The sequence below is a fragment of the Parasteatoda tepidariorum genome, chromosome 8 (assembly GCF_982258835.1).
Source record: "Parasteatoda tepidariorum strain Cologne lab strain chromosome 8, Ptep-v5.0, whole genome shotgun sequence".
NCBI lineage: Eukaryota > Metazoa > Arthropoda > Arachnida > Araneae > Theridiidae > Parasteatoda > Parasteatoda tepidariorum.
Window position 1 is genome coordinate 32056450 of NC_141762.1, and position 18728 is coordinate 32075177.

The window sequence follows — 18728 nt, forward strand, 5'->3', positions numbered from 1 at the left end:
AAATGCTCATGAATAATATTTTCAAAGTAGTATTCATATGAATATATTATTTCTTTTCCTGGACTATTTACATCACACTAACAAGGCACTCCTAACAATTTAAATGTTTTGGCATCCTCAATTCAGATCTAATTCTTAAAATTTTATCCGTTATTGTTTAGAAATTATAAACTTTTAAATTTAAAAGAAATCACTTTCAAGCAAGAGAAATGTTAATGTTCTAATTCTTTCAAAAGGCTTAGAAAGTTGCAAGCACATTTTTGAAGGGAATTACATAAGCCTTCATATACAATAACATTATTTCAAATTAAATTAGGCAGGCTCAGTTTTGTTGGCTCAAGACAGCTAAAATTTGACTCAGAGCATCATAAAAAGCATACATACAAAGCTTATGTAAAGTGGTAAAATTTCATTCTACCTAATCCAGTAAAGTGCTGTTTTAATAATTAACAAAATGTTTAATAACCATTATTGATTTAATGACTCAAAATACACTTTTTTGAAGAAATAGTGAAATGCTACTCAAATGGAAAATTTGAGAGGCAAAACCTTTTGTCAGTTTAATATGCTCACTTGCTACTCCAGTTTTTTGTGTCTTAGATTAAACCCTGGAAATAAACAGATATGCCTAAACATCTGTTTTTGTGCTGTTTCTAATACCACTTGCCAATGCTAGCAAGACTGCTTGATGAAATCAAGCAAATTTAGCACAGAGGGTATGTTTCTTGTTTTTTAGTGGAGCCATCTATGGCCAAAAATAAGACTTCAGCCACACACGCACATCATAGCCCATTCATAGGGCAGACACATTCATTCATCAACAGATCGTAATTTTGACCAAAACTAAAGAACGATCAATCTCAAATTCAGTATCCCTGGAGGTATAATTTGTTATGGGAGTGTGGAGGACTTAGCAACCCCACAGATTTAACATGCACCATTTACCACACAGGGAGATTCAAATTTCCGCATTCTGGGACTCAATCCTAATGGGTCGAAGGGGTGATCTCATATATGTTAATTATTTAGTGCAGATGAATAAACATGGCTTTTTCTTGCGATGGATTTTGATCCCAAAATATAGCTCTTAATATATATTTATTATTTTTAATTTAATTTAATAATAGTGAAAAAAATTAAATTTTATGGTAGGTTATTTTTTTACCTCATTTTAAAAAATGCAGTTTTAAATGGCAAAATACAAAATTGGTCAAATAGTTTAGTCGAAGAAAATTGGTCGAAAAAGTATATTGTCATAGGCCGCTGGAGGCACTTTCTATTATAAACAGTTTCTTTGAATGCTTCCGATCATGTCATAATAGAGAAGCATCCCTATCCGCATATGACTACATATTTAGTCATGGGGTTCTCTCCTGCAATTTTAATTCTGATGATATTCCCTAATTCTCTTAGATATGTGTTGCAACATTTACGTTACATATAACAATTTTATACTTGTACATTTAGACAAAAATTAAGACTAGAAATTTCATTTTAAAAAAAGAATCTGTAGGTTCAGGAGCAAAACTAACTTCAGATTTGAAATCACGACACTTGAATCAGGCAAGATCAAGCATTTGTATAATTAAAACAAAAACTTTGTTCCTCGGAGCAATTTATGTAATATGGGCCTCTCAAATCACAAAGATTGCCACTTAGTTTTTAACAAATACAATCATTAAGTCACATATTATGCTAGGTCTAACTTACGTAATGTAAATCTAGAGTGATTGAACATTTAGAGCAATATCATTTTATAGACTTATTGAAAGTTTCTGAAGCTTGACATTAGTATAAAATGTTGAATGTATTATATATATATATATATATATATATATATATATATATATATATATATATATATATATATATATCTTTCGTTATTTAATGATTGGTTGGGCCATACCAAGTGTATCATTTCACATTTCTAAAGAGAAGAACAAAATATATTTTTTTTAAATAATAACTCTCTTACCTTTTATTTAAAAAAAATCTTGGTACTTTTTCATGTTCATTCAATTTCTCCAAGAAAATCATGATAACCTTCAGCTCCAGTAAAAATAACATCGACCCAGATTCTCATTGCTTCAGGAGTTGGAGCCATCAAATAATAAACTCTATCGTAAGTTTTAACACAAAATGTAGATTGAGGATTTGGACTTTTTACCGAATGTAAATGATCCACATATACTTCCTCAATAGCCTAAAAATTCAATAATTTAGAGTTAACACAACAATAACGGTATTAATTCTATCATTATAAGCTCATTAGTTTTTGGGCAGATTTTTAAACTTGATAAACTGATTTTTAAACTGAAAAGGTATCCAATGTTAAGTTTACAAACAAAATGTAAAGAAATTGAGAAGTTTGCCTAAATTCACATTGCATGCGTATATTTTTAAATAACCTGGAATCAAATAATTTAGTTCAAATTAGATAACTGGGCAATAAAACATAATATGACTAACAATGCGCAGCTTTTAAATCACAGATGAAAATAGATGTTTGATATTACAAATGTGTGAATACGAAACGCGATATTGAGTTTTAAAAAAAAGTGTGAATATGAAACGTAAATACTAAAATAGATTTTTGAAATTAAAATCGTGTGAATAAGAATCGCAATGTTAGCGGATACCAGCAATAATCTACCAACACAAAAAAAAAGTTTAGAAATATACATTTTAGATTTCAGAACTCAATGAAAATTTCGGCGGTTTATACATTTTTGATTCCTGGTATTCCGCAATATTTGCGAAAAAAATCATCCTAGATTTTTAACACAGAAAGATTATATGAAAAATCCAAAAACAGGTACACCTGTTAATAAGTTATAACAATCTTGCAATATTTTAAGAAACAAAAATAGATTGAATTTTTAAAAAGAATCATTAAGACAACAAACTTCTTTGCCAAATATTTTAGCAAAAATATTTAAACTAACAAAAAAAATTATATTTTGCACTTACTTGAAAATTAACACCTCCTTTAAGTTTAGTCTCGCCCTTGTCACTATAATATAACAAAGCCTTTTGAATGCGGTCAAAGACAAACCATCGCTTTCGCCAGGTTTTCCAGGTTCCACCTAACTTATGAAGATAACCATGACAAGAAGTGGATGTTAAGTGAATATGGATACAAAGTTCAATTTGATGTCCAGCTGTTTCTATATGCTGGCGCAAATCAAATTCAGAATTTCTTATAGGAAGATAACGAGTAAGTGGACGCTAAGAAAGAGAAACAAATATTCACAGATTAAAATAGGATAAAAACATAAGCAATAAAAATTACAGTCAAAGTAGTGATTAATTCAAAAATATTTTCTACATATATAATTACGACATTAATTGGCAACGTACTAACTTGCTCTTATTTATTTTGTAACTACATTACTATCAGTTTACTGAACACTCATCGTATCTGCCAGCCCCATTTCTTAAAATACAGGAAATGTCCAGTTAATCCGTGTTTGGTTTTGCTACAAAGTTGCAGAAGTTTTATGCATTTACAATTTTTATTCGAAGAATCAACAATACGGTTATTGGAATATTGTATTTTACAAATGAAACATAAAAGTTTTAACACAAATGTTTCAAATAAATCCAAAATAGTAAGAAATGTGATTGTGATCCCTTGTGCATACAGTTGCTTAATGTCTTATATTTTGCATTAATTTGTGACTCTACAACATAAATTAGGCTGATGCACAGCAAAAATTCAAGGGGTCATTATTTGAGTGAGGTAGAGGAGAGTAACAAAAGTATATATATATATATATATATATATATATATATATATATATATATATATATATATACATACATATATATATACGAGTCATTCTATATTAACTGGTAAGCTGAAAACATATGTTTCTTATCAAGTTTAAGATGTAGAAGTCGGTCTCTCACAAAGAGCCATAAAAAGTCAAGATGAACCAGATAAGGCCAAATAAAAGATATTTTCTGAAGTTAATGGGTAATAATTCGTCAAATGAAGATAGTCCCAGAAAGTTCCCACCGTCAGAGTGGCGAGATACTTTTAGCGAATCAAAACCTCTAAATTTTATAAATTGAATGACGTTTCATTCAGATAAGAAGATACTTGCAACCACGCCCTCTCAGAATCTCATTTTAAAAACTCAGGACAGGCAAAATTGCGGGTCTTTTTCATATTTTCAATGGCTAGATAAAGCTGGGCCGACCCCAAACAATCCCTGCAAAGGGGGAAACCTGATGTAAATATCCCACTCATAATGTTTGCAATACTCCATCTAAAGATACATACATATATACACTGGTTATCATAAATTAAGGAAAATTCACAAAAATCGCGATAACTCAAGAAATTACACATGGAATTTTATGAAACTTACCCACAATATACAACACATAGTAAGGTATTAAACAACATAAAAAGAAATTATCAGACATTAATAGTAGTATAGAAATTAGCACATGTATAAAATAAACAAATTGGAAGTATCGGTTTGCAATAGAAAAAGTACCTTTAATATGGAATATGATTGCCTCTAGAAGCAATACAGCACAAACAGCGATGTGTGATGCTTTCAATTATGCGGTCTATCAGTTCAATAGGAAGTGAGAGCCATTGCTCTTGTAAAGCAGTTGCAAGCGTGGCAAGGGTCTGAGGGGGCGGATTGATGGCAGATACACGCCTCCCTAGAGCATCCCAAACGTGCTCGATAGGATTCAAGTCCGGGGATCGAGCTGGCCACTCCATGCGAGTAATTGTTTCCTGTTGAAGATAATCATCAACAATGCGAGCTCTGTGTGGTCTTGCATTATCGTCCTGTAACAGGAAGCAATCACCAATTGCCCCGGCATATGGGCGCACATAAGCATCAAGGATGTTGTCTCGATAAACCTGAGCATTCACGGTTCCCCTTGGAAAGACATGGAGGTATGTGCGCCCTCCTAAGGATATGCCTCCCCAAACACAGACACTGCCTCTTCCGTATGCATCTCTTTCACGGATGTTTGATGGATGATAACGGGTCCCAGGTTCTCTCCATATCAAATAACGTCTACTGTCACTTTCTAGACTAAACCTGGACTCATCCGTAAAGAGAACAGGCCTCCATTGATCTGACGTCCAGTGGACATGTTGTCGGGCCCACTGCAAACGGTCTCTCCTATGGCGTGATGTGAGCGGCACGCAAATGGCTGGTCGTCTCGCATACAGACCACCTTCGTGGAGCCTTCTGCGCACAGTTGACGTTGACACCAACCTTCCGGTGGCTGCAGCAAGAGAGGATCTAAGATGTGTCGGAGTAGCGGTTCTATTCCTGCGTGCACTTAATGTCAAATATCGGTCATCGGCACTGGTCGTAACAGTTGGCCGTCCTTGACTGAACCTCCTAGATGCCGAATCTGTGGTTTGAAATTGCCTCCAAAGTCTATGAACCACAGATGGACTCACATTTAGCCATCTGGCCACTTCTGATTGACTCTGCCCTGCCTCTAGTCTCCCGATGGCTCTCCATCGTAGTTCTTCAGGCAAATGATGCCTAGAGGTCATTATTACGAATTGGCTATCTCAGATTTTCAATGTCGCAATCACAGTAAAATTTGTGTGCTTTCTCTCAAACTTGGACTTTTATGCTCCAGGCAGATGACGTAAGCCGAGTGCAGCGCCACTAATTTGCATATTGCAATTTTACTCAGCTACTCTTAGTGGACAACATATGCAAATTTTGCACGGTTTGGCTTACTTTTGAAAGAGTTATCGCTATTTTTGTGATTTTTCCTTAATTTATGATAACCAGTGTATATACATACATATATATATATACATACATATATATATACATACATATATATATACATACATATATATATACATACATATATATATACATACATATATATATACATACATATATATATACATAAGTTTCAAAATACAGAAGATTTGAATCATAATGCAGTAAATGATACATTACAAGAGCAGAGTTGGGAGCTATGACCCATGAACTGAACAAACACTCAGTGCGAGTAGGAACTTGTCATCATTTAATAAATAAAATTTTAAGAGGGATACAAAAATAAAATTTTAAGAGGTGGGGAAGAGAATCATAGAACTTGCTTTTTTAAAAGCATTTTATGAAACTACCATTTTTCCCAAAGTTGAATTTGTGAAAGTAGTGCTAAACGGTAGTAAATTTGCCCAGGACAGACCCCTGACTATGGTTTCTTAAACTTTTTGTTGTGAGGAATCCATAATATTTATGAAAATTTTGTGAAACTCCATAAGCATTGCACAAATCCGATATTCGCAGAAGGGAAACTGTTTGCACCGTAGTATAATAATGCAATTTTATGACATTAACTTTAATTTCAAGACATGGATCAGTGTAAAAATTAAAAATAAGTTATGGACTTTTAAAAATAATACAATTATAAAAATAAATTCTAACATTAACTATAGTCTGTCCATAAAGTGTAGCCACTTAAAAGGTCACTAGTTGAGTTAAAAAAAATATCAGAATCTCTGTAATTTTTTGGTGACCTCATTTGGGATCATGACCCACAATTTAAGAATCTCTGCTTTAAACTATTACTCGATCAACACAATAACCAGAAATTGAAAGAAAAAAAATAGTCTTATTTCGAATATTTTTGAATGGCTTTTAATCTCTTCCATGCTAAGTCAACTGAAAGTTCTAATAATAAAGTCCTAATAATTAGAGTGGAAGTAGTGGAACACAAAATGGTTAGTGTACTCAAAAAAATAAAAAAATGTCAAGTTTCCCCTTACGTTTAAAAAAACTTGCTCTTAATTTTGATTTTATTTGACTTAACATAAAAAAGTACATAAGAAACAATTCCTCATTTGTTTAGGTGGCAATGTCAGATGAGTACAACTCTGTTTTCTAGTACATAAAACATTAATAACTTCAAAACATTTAGATAGTCTCCTTTGGACTTCGATCATTTCAACGCAATAAAACACATTAGAAACGATACTTCATAGTCAAGATAAAAACATTAAGTTTTTCCCTTAAATAATATCCACCAAAAAGTTATACCTTTCTGAACACTTTTTTGGTTACAGGTTTGCGTAACTAGGCACAAATTGCCAAAATTAAGGATAAAAACAATTTTACTATTGTACCTTAAAAAAAAAAACTTTTTTTTAAATTATCAGCATTAGCAAGCATACAAAGTTTTCTTTTTTTTCCTCTTATTGGTAGTAGGGTACAAATAAAAACTTAAAAAATTATTTAGAAGTTGTATAAGACATATCAGAATATAGAACTTGACATCTTGAAAGTAGACCTATATTATACATATTTTTGTGTGCATATAAATGTGATGCATCTAAAAAGATGAATATAAATAGTATTAGTAATATTTCTTAACTTATACAGTATGAAGTAAAATAAAGATATAACTTCATATTAAAAAGATCATGTAAATTAACATAATTATTCTTTGTTGAGGGCTAAAAAAATCAATAAAATAAAAAGAAATATTGTATTAATTTTATAGAGTCTGTGTAAACATAGGTAATAAATTTTTAGGTAATAAAAAAGTTACAATTTTATGAAACAATACTTCATTTTTACATCAATATTCAATTTTATTTCGAAAACAGAAATATAAAATGAGTATAAGTTATTGTATATAAGAGGCAAACATGTGACTCAATCAGAAAGAAAAATACTCAAATGGAAATAGAGATGCCAATTTTATAGCATATTTTGAGATATTAATGCACAATTATACATAAAGATACTGGCAGCATTACTCAAAAATTAATGGAAAATTACATTTTCAAAAGGCTAAGTAATTGCTTCCAAGATTTGCCAGTGCTTAAAGGAATTTGATTGATTCTTCAAGCAAGAAAACGAGGAAAATATACATATATATTTTTTAAACCTACCTGGGACCTAGGTTTATCTCTTAACTTGACTTCAAAGTTTCCATTTTGATGGTGATGATTAACTAAAAGTGTTTGTTCTTGAAATGTTGCTTGTATGGCACGTTCTCTCTGAAGGACCTTTAAAATATAGTTATAAACTTATTCAATATTATATAATTCGATATAATCAATAATTGCAAATGTACATTAAAAGATAAATTCTGTTAGAACATAATTAAACATATCATAGCATATTATAAATTTAAAAAGCAAAACAGTTTAAATAGATTCTGCCATAGAAACAACAATCATTTTAAAATGTATAAGCAAATAAAGTTTTAACTGCCTGGATTTTTAATTGTTTAGATAGGAAACTAGATTTTAGCCGAATCAGAATTCTGGATAGGACCTTAGTTTAGGATAGTTTAGGGATTGGGGTGTACAACCATAGCTAGCAGCTGAATACTGTGCTTGATTGTAAAATAGCATCAGAAATTTAGGTTAGTAGGAGGCTTGGCTTATGTTCGTGATACTATGAGTTCAAATCCCGCTGGTCGTGTTTTAAATGGTGACTGGGGCACGTTAAATCCGGCGGGGTCACAGAATTTTCCCAGTTCCCACAACAAATCAATACCTCAGGGGGTACTAAATTGGAGATTGATCGTTCTCTGGTTCAGGACAAAATTACAATCTGTGTATGAATGAATGGGTAATCCCTATAAAACGGGCTGTGATGTGTGTGTGGCTGAAGTTGTATTCCTGTCCATATATTATGCCACTGAAAAACAAAAAAACGTATCCTCTGCCTTAAAATCGCTTGAATCGTCCGTAACAGGCTTGCTGGTACTGGCAACTGGCATTAGTAACAAAAGAAATTTTATAAAAGCTTTTCAAACAAATATCAAAAAACTTTGGGGGGAAAACTAAATTGTAAAAAGAAAGGGTTAAAAATACTAAATTAAGGTGTCAAAAGATTTACACCATTTCAATAATATTTACTTTCTTAATGAAAATTTTCTCTAAAACATGCAGAAAACGAATGTTTATGAATTATAAAAAAATTATATAAAAAAATTAAGAGATGTACGAATAATTTAAGTACAATTACAATAAAAACAGTAAAATTATCCTAGAGGATGTTGAAAACCTAGTATAGTATAATTTTATTAAAAGAAACAATGTGCAAAACTTTAGAATTTCTTTTTCTTCAAAAAACATTAATAAGGGGATGTAACTGCAGAAAGCTTCAGCAAAATAAAGAAGAGCAGCTATGACTCATAAACCGAACGCTCAGTGTGAACAGCGCTTGTCATCATTTAACATGCTTAGGTTTTAAAATTTTTGAATCTCTTTTAATATTGTTCTAATTACAACAAAAATAATTATTATCAATCCTTATAAAAACTTAATTCTCCGCAGCCTCTGAAAGCCAAATTCCCTTCTTTGCAACTACCTTCTGTGAAAAGTTTTGAAAGTTGGATATAGTTTGCTTTTCAGCCAAATAAACTGGTTTACTTAGAAATCAATCTGCGGTAAAGGAGGGAAATCTCAGACAGGAAAGTTCTATAAACATTTAGGGATGTAACTTAACAGTTAAAGGAAAGGAAATTATTAAAAATATTGTAAATAATTACTAACTAATTGGTAGTTTATTGTAAAGGCGTTGCTAAACACTTATATCCTTCATTTAAAAGACAAAACAGTCTAAACTGATTTATTCATTCATGAAACAACCTATTTTAAACAATTTAAATTTTTAAAAAATAATACGATGAAACTTTTGAAGTATCCAAATTTTCAAATTCTAACACAACAGTAAAAAATGAAAAAATTATTAAAATCTAAATTCTGTCAACAGTGAAACAATAAATTTTTAAATATTTTAATCATTATAGAAACATACAATTTATTAATTAGGTGAAGCTTTAAAAAAAATATACCAAATTATTAAACAGTATAACAAGACTGTAAAACGCTATAAAAATAAATATCTATAGATTACTTTTATGTAAAACTTTGTTACAAAAATATATATAAAGCAGAAAATAAAATTGTTACAAAAGAAACTGATTTCAAAGTGAAGTGGAAAAAATTATTAATCGATTTCATAATTCAAGTAAATACTGACATAAATAAGAGTGCATGAGACGATGTTTCTTTAGAATAAAATGAATAATATTGTTATCGGATAAAAAAAACTAACGAAATGATAATCTAGACCTGCAGATCTAAAATAAAATCTCCAATAAAAAAAATTAGCCAGTAAATAAAAAAGTATAGCAATATGACACACACTATTCAACAATTTAACTATAAAATTATAAAACACTGATCTTGACTCAATAATAAAGCACTTAATTTCACAATTTAAGCAGAATTGATAAAATCCAAGAATACTACAAAAAATATTTTTTTAAAAAATAATAAACAACTTTTGACAATAACCTAAAAACAAAATAAGCACTGTGAAGGAACGTTTAAGCGTTGATACCGCCTATACCCGTTTTCAAATATGAAGAAAAAATTTTAGAAAAAAGAAAAAAAAATGCAAATTAACATAAATTTAATTTCCAAATATGATAAAATGGAATTTAATTCTACAAAATAATTTTTTATAAATAACATCACTCAGAAATAGTGATGATATACATTAAAAGAATGCCGGTGGAACAAATTATGATAATTAAAATAAAATGCGAAACAAACAAGAAATGGAAGATAATATATATTTATAGGGATAAACTTATTAAAAAAAATTTAACAATTCTACAAAAGAAAATCTACATCTACAAACAATATTTTTATAAAATGTTCCAACACACCTGCTGCTTCAAAAATAAACACATATGATCACAATACATTATTCATCCTAACTCTTCAAAGGACTCAATCAAAAAAGGCTAACACACATCCCACACTAAGTACGAAGTCCAAATAATTGAGTCTTGATTTACGTAACAGACTGAAACATCCATACGTTCACTTGGCATATTTCCTACTCTAAATCAGCCAACGTTTGAACAAAAAGTATGTTACTGTTTCATTCAATCAATAAGAGAGTTAATAGACATAAATTTTTATCGATTTTATTACGAGAAAGTTTAGTGAAGTTCGAGTAACTACACCTGCAACGATCACTAAATGCGTGATTCTGGCGAGTTGAAATCTATGAAGGTTAAAAATAAATTCTCTGGAAGAAAGAGTGAGTAGAAAATAAAAAGTGATAAGGACATAGGCGAGAAGTTGAAACGATTTTAAAGTTGTTGTTTTTTTATATTTCATTTTCCTCTTTCAGGATTTCATAAAGCTATTATTTAATCTTTAAAACCTTCAAGGTTGTACGGATGTGACGTATGTAAACAACTGAGGTAATTTTAACAACAAGGAAAAGCGACCTACAATTTTGCGAAATAAAAACGAATGAAGTATAACGCGTTTTCTCGCTTTATTGAATGAAGTATAACGAGTTTTCTCACTCAAAAACAATTTTTAACCTAACCACAATAAAATTCAATTATTTATTTATTAAAATCTTTATTTTATTTTTAAAGAGTTAATGTAATTAAAATTCATACTATTTCCCCTAGAATGGTTAAGAAATATCTACAACAGGCGAAATTTATAATAAACGATTTTGCAAATCTGAATTATGAAGACTATGACACCATAAAACGTATACTATTCTCAAGAGCGGATACAGAAATCTTTCCTCGGGGGGGAGGGGGGTCAAAGACTCAGATTCCCCCTTATACCCCCTTAAATAATTTTTTTAAATATTTTATTTCTTTCGTAAACTATTAAAAAAAAATTCAATTTTTTTTTTTTAAAAAAAATCAATTTTTTTGGGGGGGGGGTCGTGACCCCTATTACCCCCCCCCCCGATGGATCCGACACTGACTATTCTAAATTTGGTATTTGCAAGAAACGGCAATTATAAATAATAAAAATTAAATGAAAATGCATTTTTTACGATACAGCAATATTATATTTTAATCAATAGTACAGTGACGGTAAAAAGTTAAGTTTAGGACCTCTTTAAATAATTTTTAAATAATTTTTGTTTTTTGAAATGCATTTTATTAAAACAACGCAGTCAGATTTTACTTTAAAATGCTTCAAACATTTTTATGTATATATATTCTTGTTTTTAATTAACACTTTCTGAAAATCGCATTAATTTCACTTTATCACTAACACAAAACGAATTAAGTCGTATACCAAATGACTTACCCGAAATCATGCAGATTTCGAGATATAATACATAGTTTCAAAACTAACTGCAAACGAAAACATTATTTAATCTTTTCATTAAGAGTTTTTTAAAGAAATCGAAAGTAATAACACCCCAAAGTTAAGAGTAAAACTGGATTAAACTTTGGATGAAATCCAAAATGTCTCCCTTTCCTCGTCAATGTCAAGTGGTTAATATTGATGACCAAGCAAAAATGTGCTTAATTCATTTTATTTTTTTCATTAAAAAGACTTACGCGGATATTAAAACTTATATCCAAGAGTGATAAGGGTGAGGTTTAAATGATGACATAAAACCCTACTTAACCATCATCCGCAAACACCATCCCCCATTTTTAACTATACATTTACGTAAGCAGAAGATTACCGCGTAGTCGTTATTCTCAAAGAAATAAAATGTCCTTTTCCAATAAAGATATACTTCTTTCCTAGTATCATATGACAACATGGATAGGTTATATTTAACGAAACATAAATTTCATGATAATTGTTGCATAATGTTCTAAATATTTAACGCATAGAGAATTTAAGGGATTTTTGCAGTCATTAAAATAGAAAAATTGCAATATTTTCCAGTTATGATTGACATTAAACATACTTGAATTGTTATGTATTATGTATACTCATAATTTCGAATATTGAAAGGCATTTAATTCATCAAAGATAGTTGATTTTTTTTAATTAATTTAAAGAGAGAGCTCTGAATAAAAATAAACTGAACAATTTATAACAAACAAACAAAAAAAGAATTGAACTGATTTCTATAAATGAGGTTCGCTTCGTTATATATTAGTAAAACTTATTTAAATATTAAAGCAAGCAAGCAATAATCTGTACAAAAATTCTATTTCAATTGGGATTTTTTTAAGAAACACACTCAATTTTAGGGAACATTCTAAAATGGACAAAAACCAGGAGAATTTTAATTAAACCAGTAGAAACTGGAAAAATCCAGTAGCCACCCATGTAATTGAATCTCATTCATGATTGTTTATTTCTTCTTAAACATCAATATTTTCCACATAAACACCGAACAACACTTAGGTTTCAAAATACACAATTATTTTAGCTTTCTGTAAGAACATTTTGTAAATATATTAATGATTACTAAATAAACAATTCCCTGAATTTGAAAAAAAAAAATAAAAAGTAAACCTTAAGAACATAGATTGTGTGACTCAAAAAGAAGAAATAAAGGAAATGGAATTTTACTCGTTGACGAAACTTTAAACAATTCTGAAAGGAAATAGTTCTTATCGCTCTTAGGTTCTTATTTTCATTTTATTTGGGAAAATTTCATTATAAATGATAAGATTTATATCTGGGGGGGGGGGGGAGAAAAAAACGTACTTTTTTTTTTTCCTTGCTACTTTTGATTGACATTAAACATGCAATAACTTTCGAACAAATGGGAATTTTTTTTTAAAAAAAAAAACTCTGATAAAATTATAATACGAAATGGTCCTATATCAACAACTCAACTGTAGTTGAATTTCAACGGACAGTAAACTAAGATTTTTTTTATTATTTTTTATACTACAAGTTTAACAATTAATATTCTTGAACCAATAATCAAATCGTAATTTATTTTTTTATTCCACCGGACTCATTATACACTTTTCGACACATCGTCGTAATTTCAAGTTTCTAAGCCTTATAGATTTCGAGCAGCAAAGCAAAATGTACCGTAAAAAAAACAAATGATAAAAAAAAATTCACAAAACAGCATTTAAAATTTTAATAACTTTCGAACAAATTAGAATTTTGAAAAACAAACTCCGTGTTTAGTTTAAATCGTGGCTCTTTCAACGTGACAAATTTCAAGTCTGTAGATGCATTCCTGCGACCTGTAGAGCGGACCGTATGGTATTTTTTTCAACGAGTTAGTTAATTCTCGAACAAATTATCGAATGTTATTCTTTTTTATTCTTATACACTTTCCTACACACCTTAGTAATTTCAAAATTCTAAGTCTTTTAGTTATAGCGCAACAATGCAAAATGTAACGTTAAATTGAACACCGAAAACAGCGTCATTGGCAGCGGTTTCTTTTTTGTTATTTCGAAATTTGTATCGTAATTGCTTTTACTTCGAAATATCTGGACTTATCCGAACAAGATAAAAAAAAATTATAAGTCTGTTAATTCAATGAAGTGTGAAAAGAAACTTAAAAGCCTGCCAATTCAACGAAGTGTAAACTCCAAACAAACAATTGCAGTTTTAAGATTGAAAATAATATGCATGACAAAACAAAAATTTTACAATGATAATAAAAAAAATAAAAAAAAATTTTAGAAATATTTTGTCAGGTGGTATAAGGTATAAAATATAATCATAATTTCATTCAAAAAAATCTTTAAATTTAATCGTGGGTGTTGTGTTTATCTGAGAAAAACAAATCCTCTGATAGAGGTATTTTAATAACTCTTTGGTATCTAAAAATAACAGATTACACTTAATGTATAATTTTGAATTTTTGTTAAATACCAAAAAAAAAAAAAAAAAAAAAAATATGACTCATGAAAGTCGCAAGTTAATATTATATTAATGCCAGGAAAAATCAAAAACGCAATTAAAATTTTACGAATGCACAGTTATGAAAGGGGGTGCACGACACACCTAAATTAGTTTTATTTTATTTTATAACCGTCGCTGAACAGTCGACCCAATTTAGGTTTACGGCTACTAATGTTCAACTCCGTGACCTTGTAATTTTGAGCCCCATCCGGAAGACAAGTATTGAGATTAGTATTGAGATTAACTCCTGGATCAAGCATTAGGAAAAATTCTGCCTTCATGGAGGACTTTTTGATGGAACTAACCCGCATTCGCGTTACATGGAGAGGATAATCACGAAAACCGCTCACGGTTAGCTTGTCGGGAAGGGGACTCTAACCCATGATCCGTCTACCACTGAGGATATTTTACGTCGGCACTGTGGTCGATGCGAGCCGGGTGCAGAATTCAAATCGAACAGTTATCGCCGGGATCGAACCCGGGTCACCTCATTGGGGGGCGAGCGCTCTATCCCCTGAGCCACCATGGCTCAAAACTAGTTTGATTGCCGCAAGAAACAGGATTAAAAATTTATTGCTGGAAACACTTTCAAGTTATCACCGATAATAACATTGATTTTTATGTTTTCCCGCCTTTCTGTCATTTGTCAGGTAATAACATCGCTTTTGCTTTTAACTTGTTTAAAAATAATTTTGAACCCATATATATATATATATATATATATATATATATATATATATATATATATATATATATATTAAAGATGGTCGATATGAATCATCTAGTGTAAATAATCACATTCATACAAAGACACTGCTGTTTTTATTATTAATAATATGTTCGTTATTATTTCATAACTTTTTTTAATATTTAATTGTTCATTATAACTCATAACTCCTTTTGGAAAGAAAGTGAGCAGTCAAATCCATGAAAAAATGGCGAGTATAAATTGGGTTACTACATTGACTCAAATTCGAAAAAAATGATCGTTGTGTTTAAAATGTTGAAACACCCATATCTATTGTATCTATTTAGGAAATGAAAATTACGTGACTTTTTTAAGAGTTAATAAAAAGCACACGCTTTATGCATTAACGATGTAATTTGAAAGAATATAATCATCATTATTCTTTTAATTGAAGAAAAATATTTTATATTTTTATTAAAAAATCCCAATTTTTATAACAAAAATATCTGCGACGATATAATGACTAAAAAAAAGAATTCTCAAACGCTGTTTTTTTAAACATTCAGTTGATTACATGCTTCCGAAAATATCCTTAGTTTAATGCTTACACTGCCGCTTATTATTCTCAACACTTTTTTTTTCTCAATTTTTCATCAAAAACATGCAATGCAAAATAATACAATATACACTTGCTTGGTAAACTACTATACATTAACACTTGCTTGGTAAACTACTTTTATTCATTTCTGTATTAAACATTGGCCGTAAGAAAAATATTAAAAAATATATTTTAGCCCTTTGTCCAAAAAATGATTAATGCATCCTATTATGTAAAATACACATGATAATACGTAAATCAGTCGAAAAAGAGACGTTACAAGCTAAATCTTGAGAGGGGGATGATTCAGTGCAACTTGAATAACATAGGATCCAAAACTTTGAGCAAACAAATCACAACGAACAAAGTGGGATCACTTTTGGCTCAGGGAATAGGGCGTTCGCTTTCCAATGAAGTGAACGAACATGGTTCGAATCGAAGGGATGGCTGGTCGATGCTGACTTAAAATATCCTCAGTGGTAATCGGATCGAGCCCCCCTAGCCGTCAGGTTAACCGTGGGAGATTTTCCTATCCATGAAACGAAAATGCGAGTTAGTTCCATCGAAAAGTCCTCCACGAAGGCAAATTTCGGCCCATTACTTGATCCAGGAGTATCCTTGTCTTCTGGATAGGATTCAAAATCACAAGGCTAAGGACTTGAACATTAGCAGTCGTAATCCAAAATTGCGTAGACTGTTCAACGGCGGTTATAAAATAAAAGAGATTATTTTGATCAAGGGGAGATTTCACAGAAAATTCTGAATTTTATTTAGCTTGGATAAAAATAATGTTCTGTGAGAGTTAATAACTTTGTGTGTTCATTCAAAATAAAATAAAAATTTAAAAAATAGATGTATTGAAATTAAGGAGCGGAAGGATAATTTCTTCAACAAAATAATAAACAAACACCCACCCATCCCTTTTTTGGAAAGCTACCAACCAGACATGCAATAATAATACGATCACAAATATTCAATATCATCACCCTACGAGACGATATTAGACGTCCATCATAACTGTATTCACAAATATGGCTTCGCTTTCATGGTCCCCAAAACCGATACCCATCTCTCGTTCCCTTTGAAATCATCCCAAAAGGATGGGAAGTCTATCCTATAAAGATCTTCCTGTTCCACCGCGTTGCCATGGGAACCATACGTAGATGCCATGCGTGAACCTCGATAACCGTATGTCAAATCATCCTGGACGAAATGAGTCATGGCGCAACCACTTGTTATTACAGAACCCTCTTTTCCAGACTTAAGGATATCAGAAACTGCAAGCTGTCATTCGATCGCCAAGATGATTTACGGAAGGGGACTATCAACCGATAACTTTGCAGACAATAGAAAAATAAAATTTATGTCAAGTTTTGCTTTTTTCTTTTTTTCTATTTTTTTTGGCAATGTGTATTACTAAAATGCAAAGTAACAAAATATGATGCCAAAGTTTTTTTAAGATAAATTCATGGCCAATACAATTTTTCTTTCTTTCTGTAAGTCATATATTTCGTGAAGACGACTTTATAAGTGGTTGTCGTGAAAAGCACAAGATAGATGTAACTTTCTCCTCCCCCCGATGTAAAAAATTGTTTTCTTTCCAATGCACTCACTATATTTTAAAAGTGGAATTACCATCCTTGTACTTTTTTGATATCGATCAAGCAATAAACTTACAATAAACTAATTGACAAAACTGAACTGCGCTCAATTAAAAAATTGAAATTAAATATCGATTTATACTTAAATAAATATAAAATTGTTTTCAACAGAGAATGCTGAATATAGTCACAGTCCTTCCCAAATTCTATATGTTGAGGGTGACACTAAAGCTCATTAAGTCAAATTTTTTACCTTTAGGCAATTATTGATTATACAAAATGTCGGAACAAGTTCTAATAATTTAAATTCCGGACGTAATTTTACATATTTTTTTTAATTTCAGAATTTTGTGTGAAAGAGTTAATAATACCAAGTTTTGTAACATTTAATGATAAACAAAATTGACCAGTCAATTCCACTGACTTATTTAATAGACTAAATTACATTTGTTTTAATAAAATATTACTATTTTTTGACGAAATCAACTTCAAATTTAAATCTAAATTTTTCAAATTTAATTTTTTTTATCCAGTTAAACAAGTATAACTGCAAGATTTTTAATACATTTGTCGACAAATTTAAATAGAATAACAATCTTTTTTTTAAAAGCAGATAATTCAAATGAAAATTTCGAATCTTATAAATTCGATAATTTATGTTCTTTACATCTTCTTATATCTTTATATTAGCTTATGTTTTTAATATTATCTTATTTGTGTTATAGGTAGTATCTATTTCTTTTTATGGAAAGCGAAAATAGCTTCTGTTAGATCAGTTGTTTTCATTTAATGTAAATAAATGGCGTTTACAGACAACTCATAAGTCCATATACAGCCAGAGCATAGAAAGCATACTTCTTTTACAGAAGGTGTGACTAATATTTAAACCAAATATTAAAATTTTTATGCAATGAAACAACGTAAAAATAATTTACAAAAAGGGTTTTAACCCCTGGAAAAATTTCCTGGATAAAATAAAAAGAAATATAAAAACATGACATTTTTTTAAACTTTTTTTTCTAGTTTATTATATTTTAGATACTGAATTAAGCCTAATTTAAAATAATACGTGCGAGAGTACAAAATAAACTTGAAAGCAATAATTGCCCTTTGAACCCGAAATATCAGTTCTCCTAAAGATTCGTTAAAGTCCGGTAAATAGTATTTTTTTTTTTTTCGTTATTA

General features: G+C 30.2%; 2 protein-coding genes across 4 annotated transcripts in view; one reads left to right on the forward strand and one right to left on the reverse strand.

Annotated features, from left to right (window-relative positions):
* Nucleotides 1–18728, forward strand: part of LOC147806048 (sperm-specific sodium:proton exchanger-like) — a 54135-nt gene that overhangs the window by 25356 nt on the left and 10051 nt on the right. The gene's annotated exons all lie outside the window — the stretch shown is intronic.
* The window catches only part of LOC107438520 (uncharacterized), a 121440-nt gene that overhangs the window by 4761 nt on the left and 97951 nt on the right, over nucleotides 1–18728 (reverse strand). For all 3 annotated transcript variants that reach the window (XM_016050826.5, XM_071181547.2, XM_071181546.2), the window contains exons 16-18: nucleotides 7910–8026; nucleotides 2971–3228; nucleotides 1976–2203 (exon numbers count right to left, since the gene is read on the reverse strand). In XM_016050826.5, the coding sequence (XP_015906312.2) occupies nucleotides 2012–2203; nucleotides 2971–3228; nucleotides 7910–8026 (567 nt within the window). In that variant the 3' untranslated portion in view covers nucleotides 1976–2011. The remainder of the gene's footprint in view (nucleotides 1–1975; nucleotides 2204–2970; nucleotides 3229–7909; nucleotides 8027–18728) is intronic.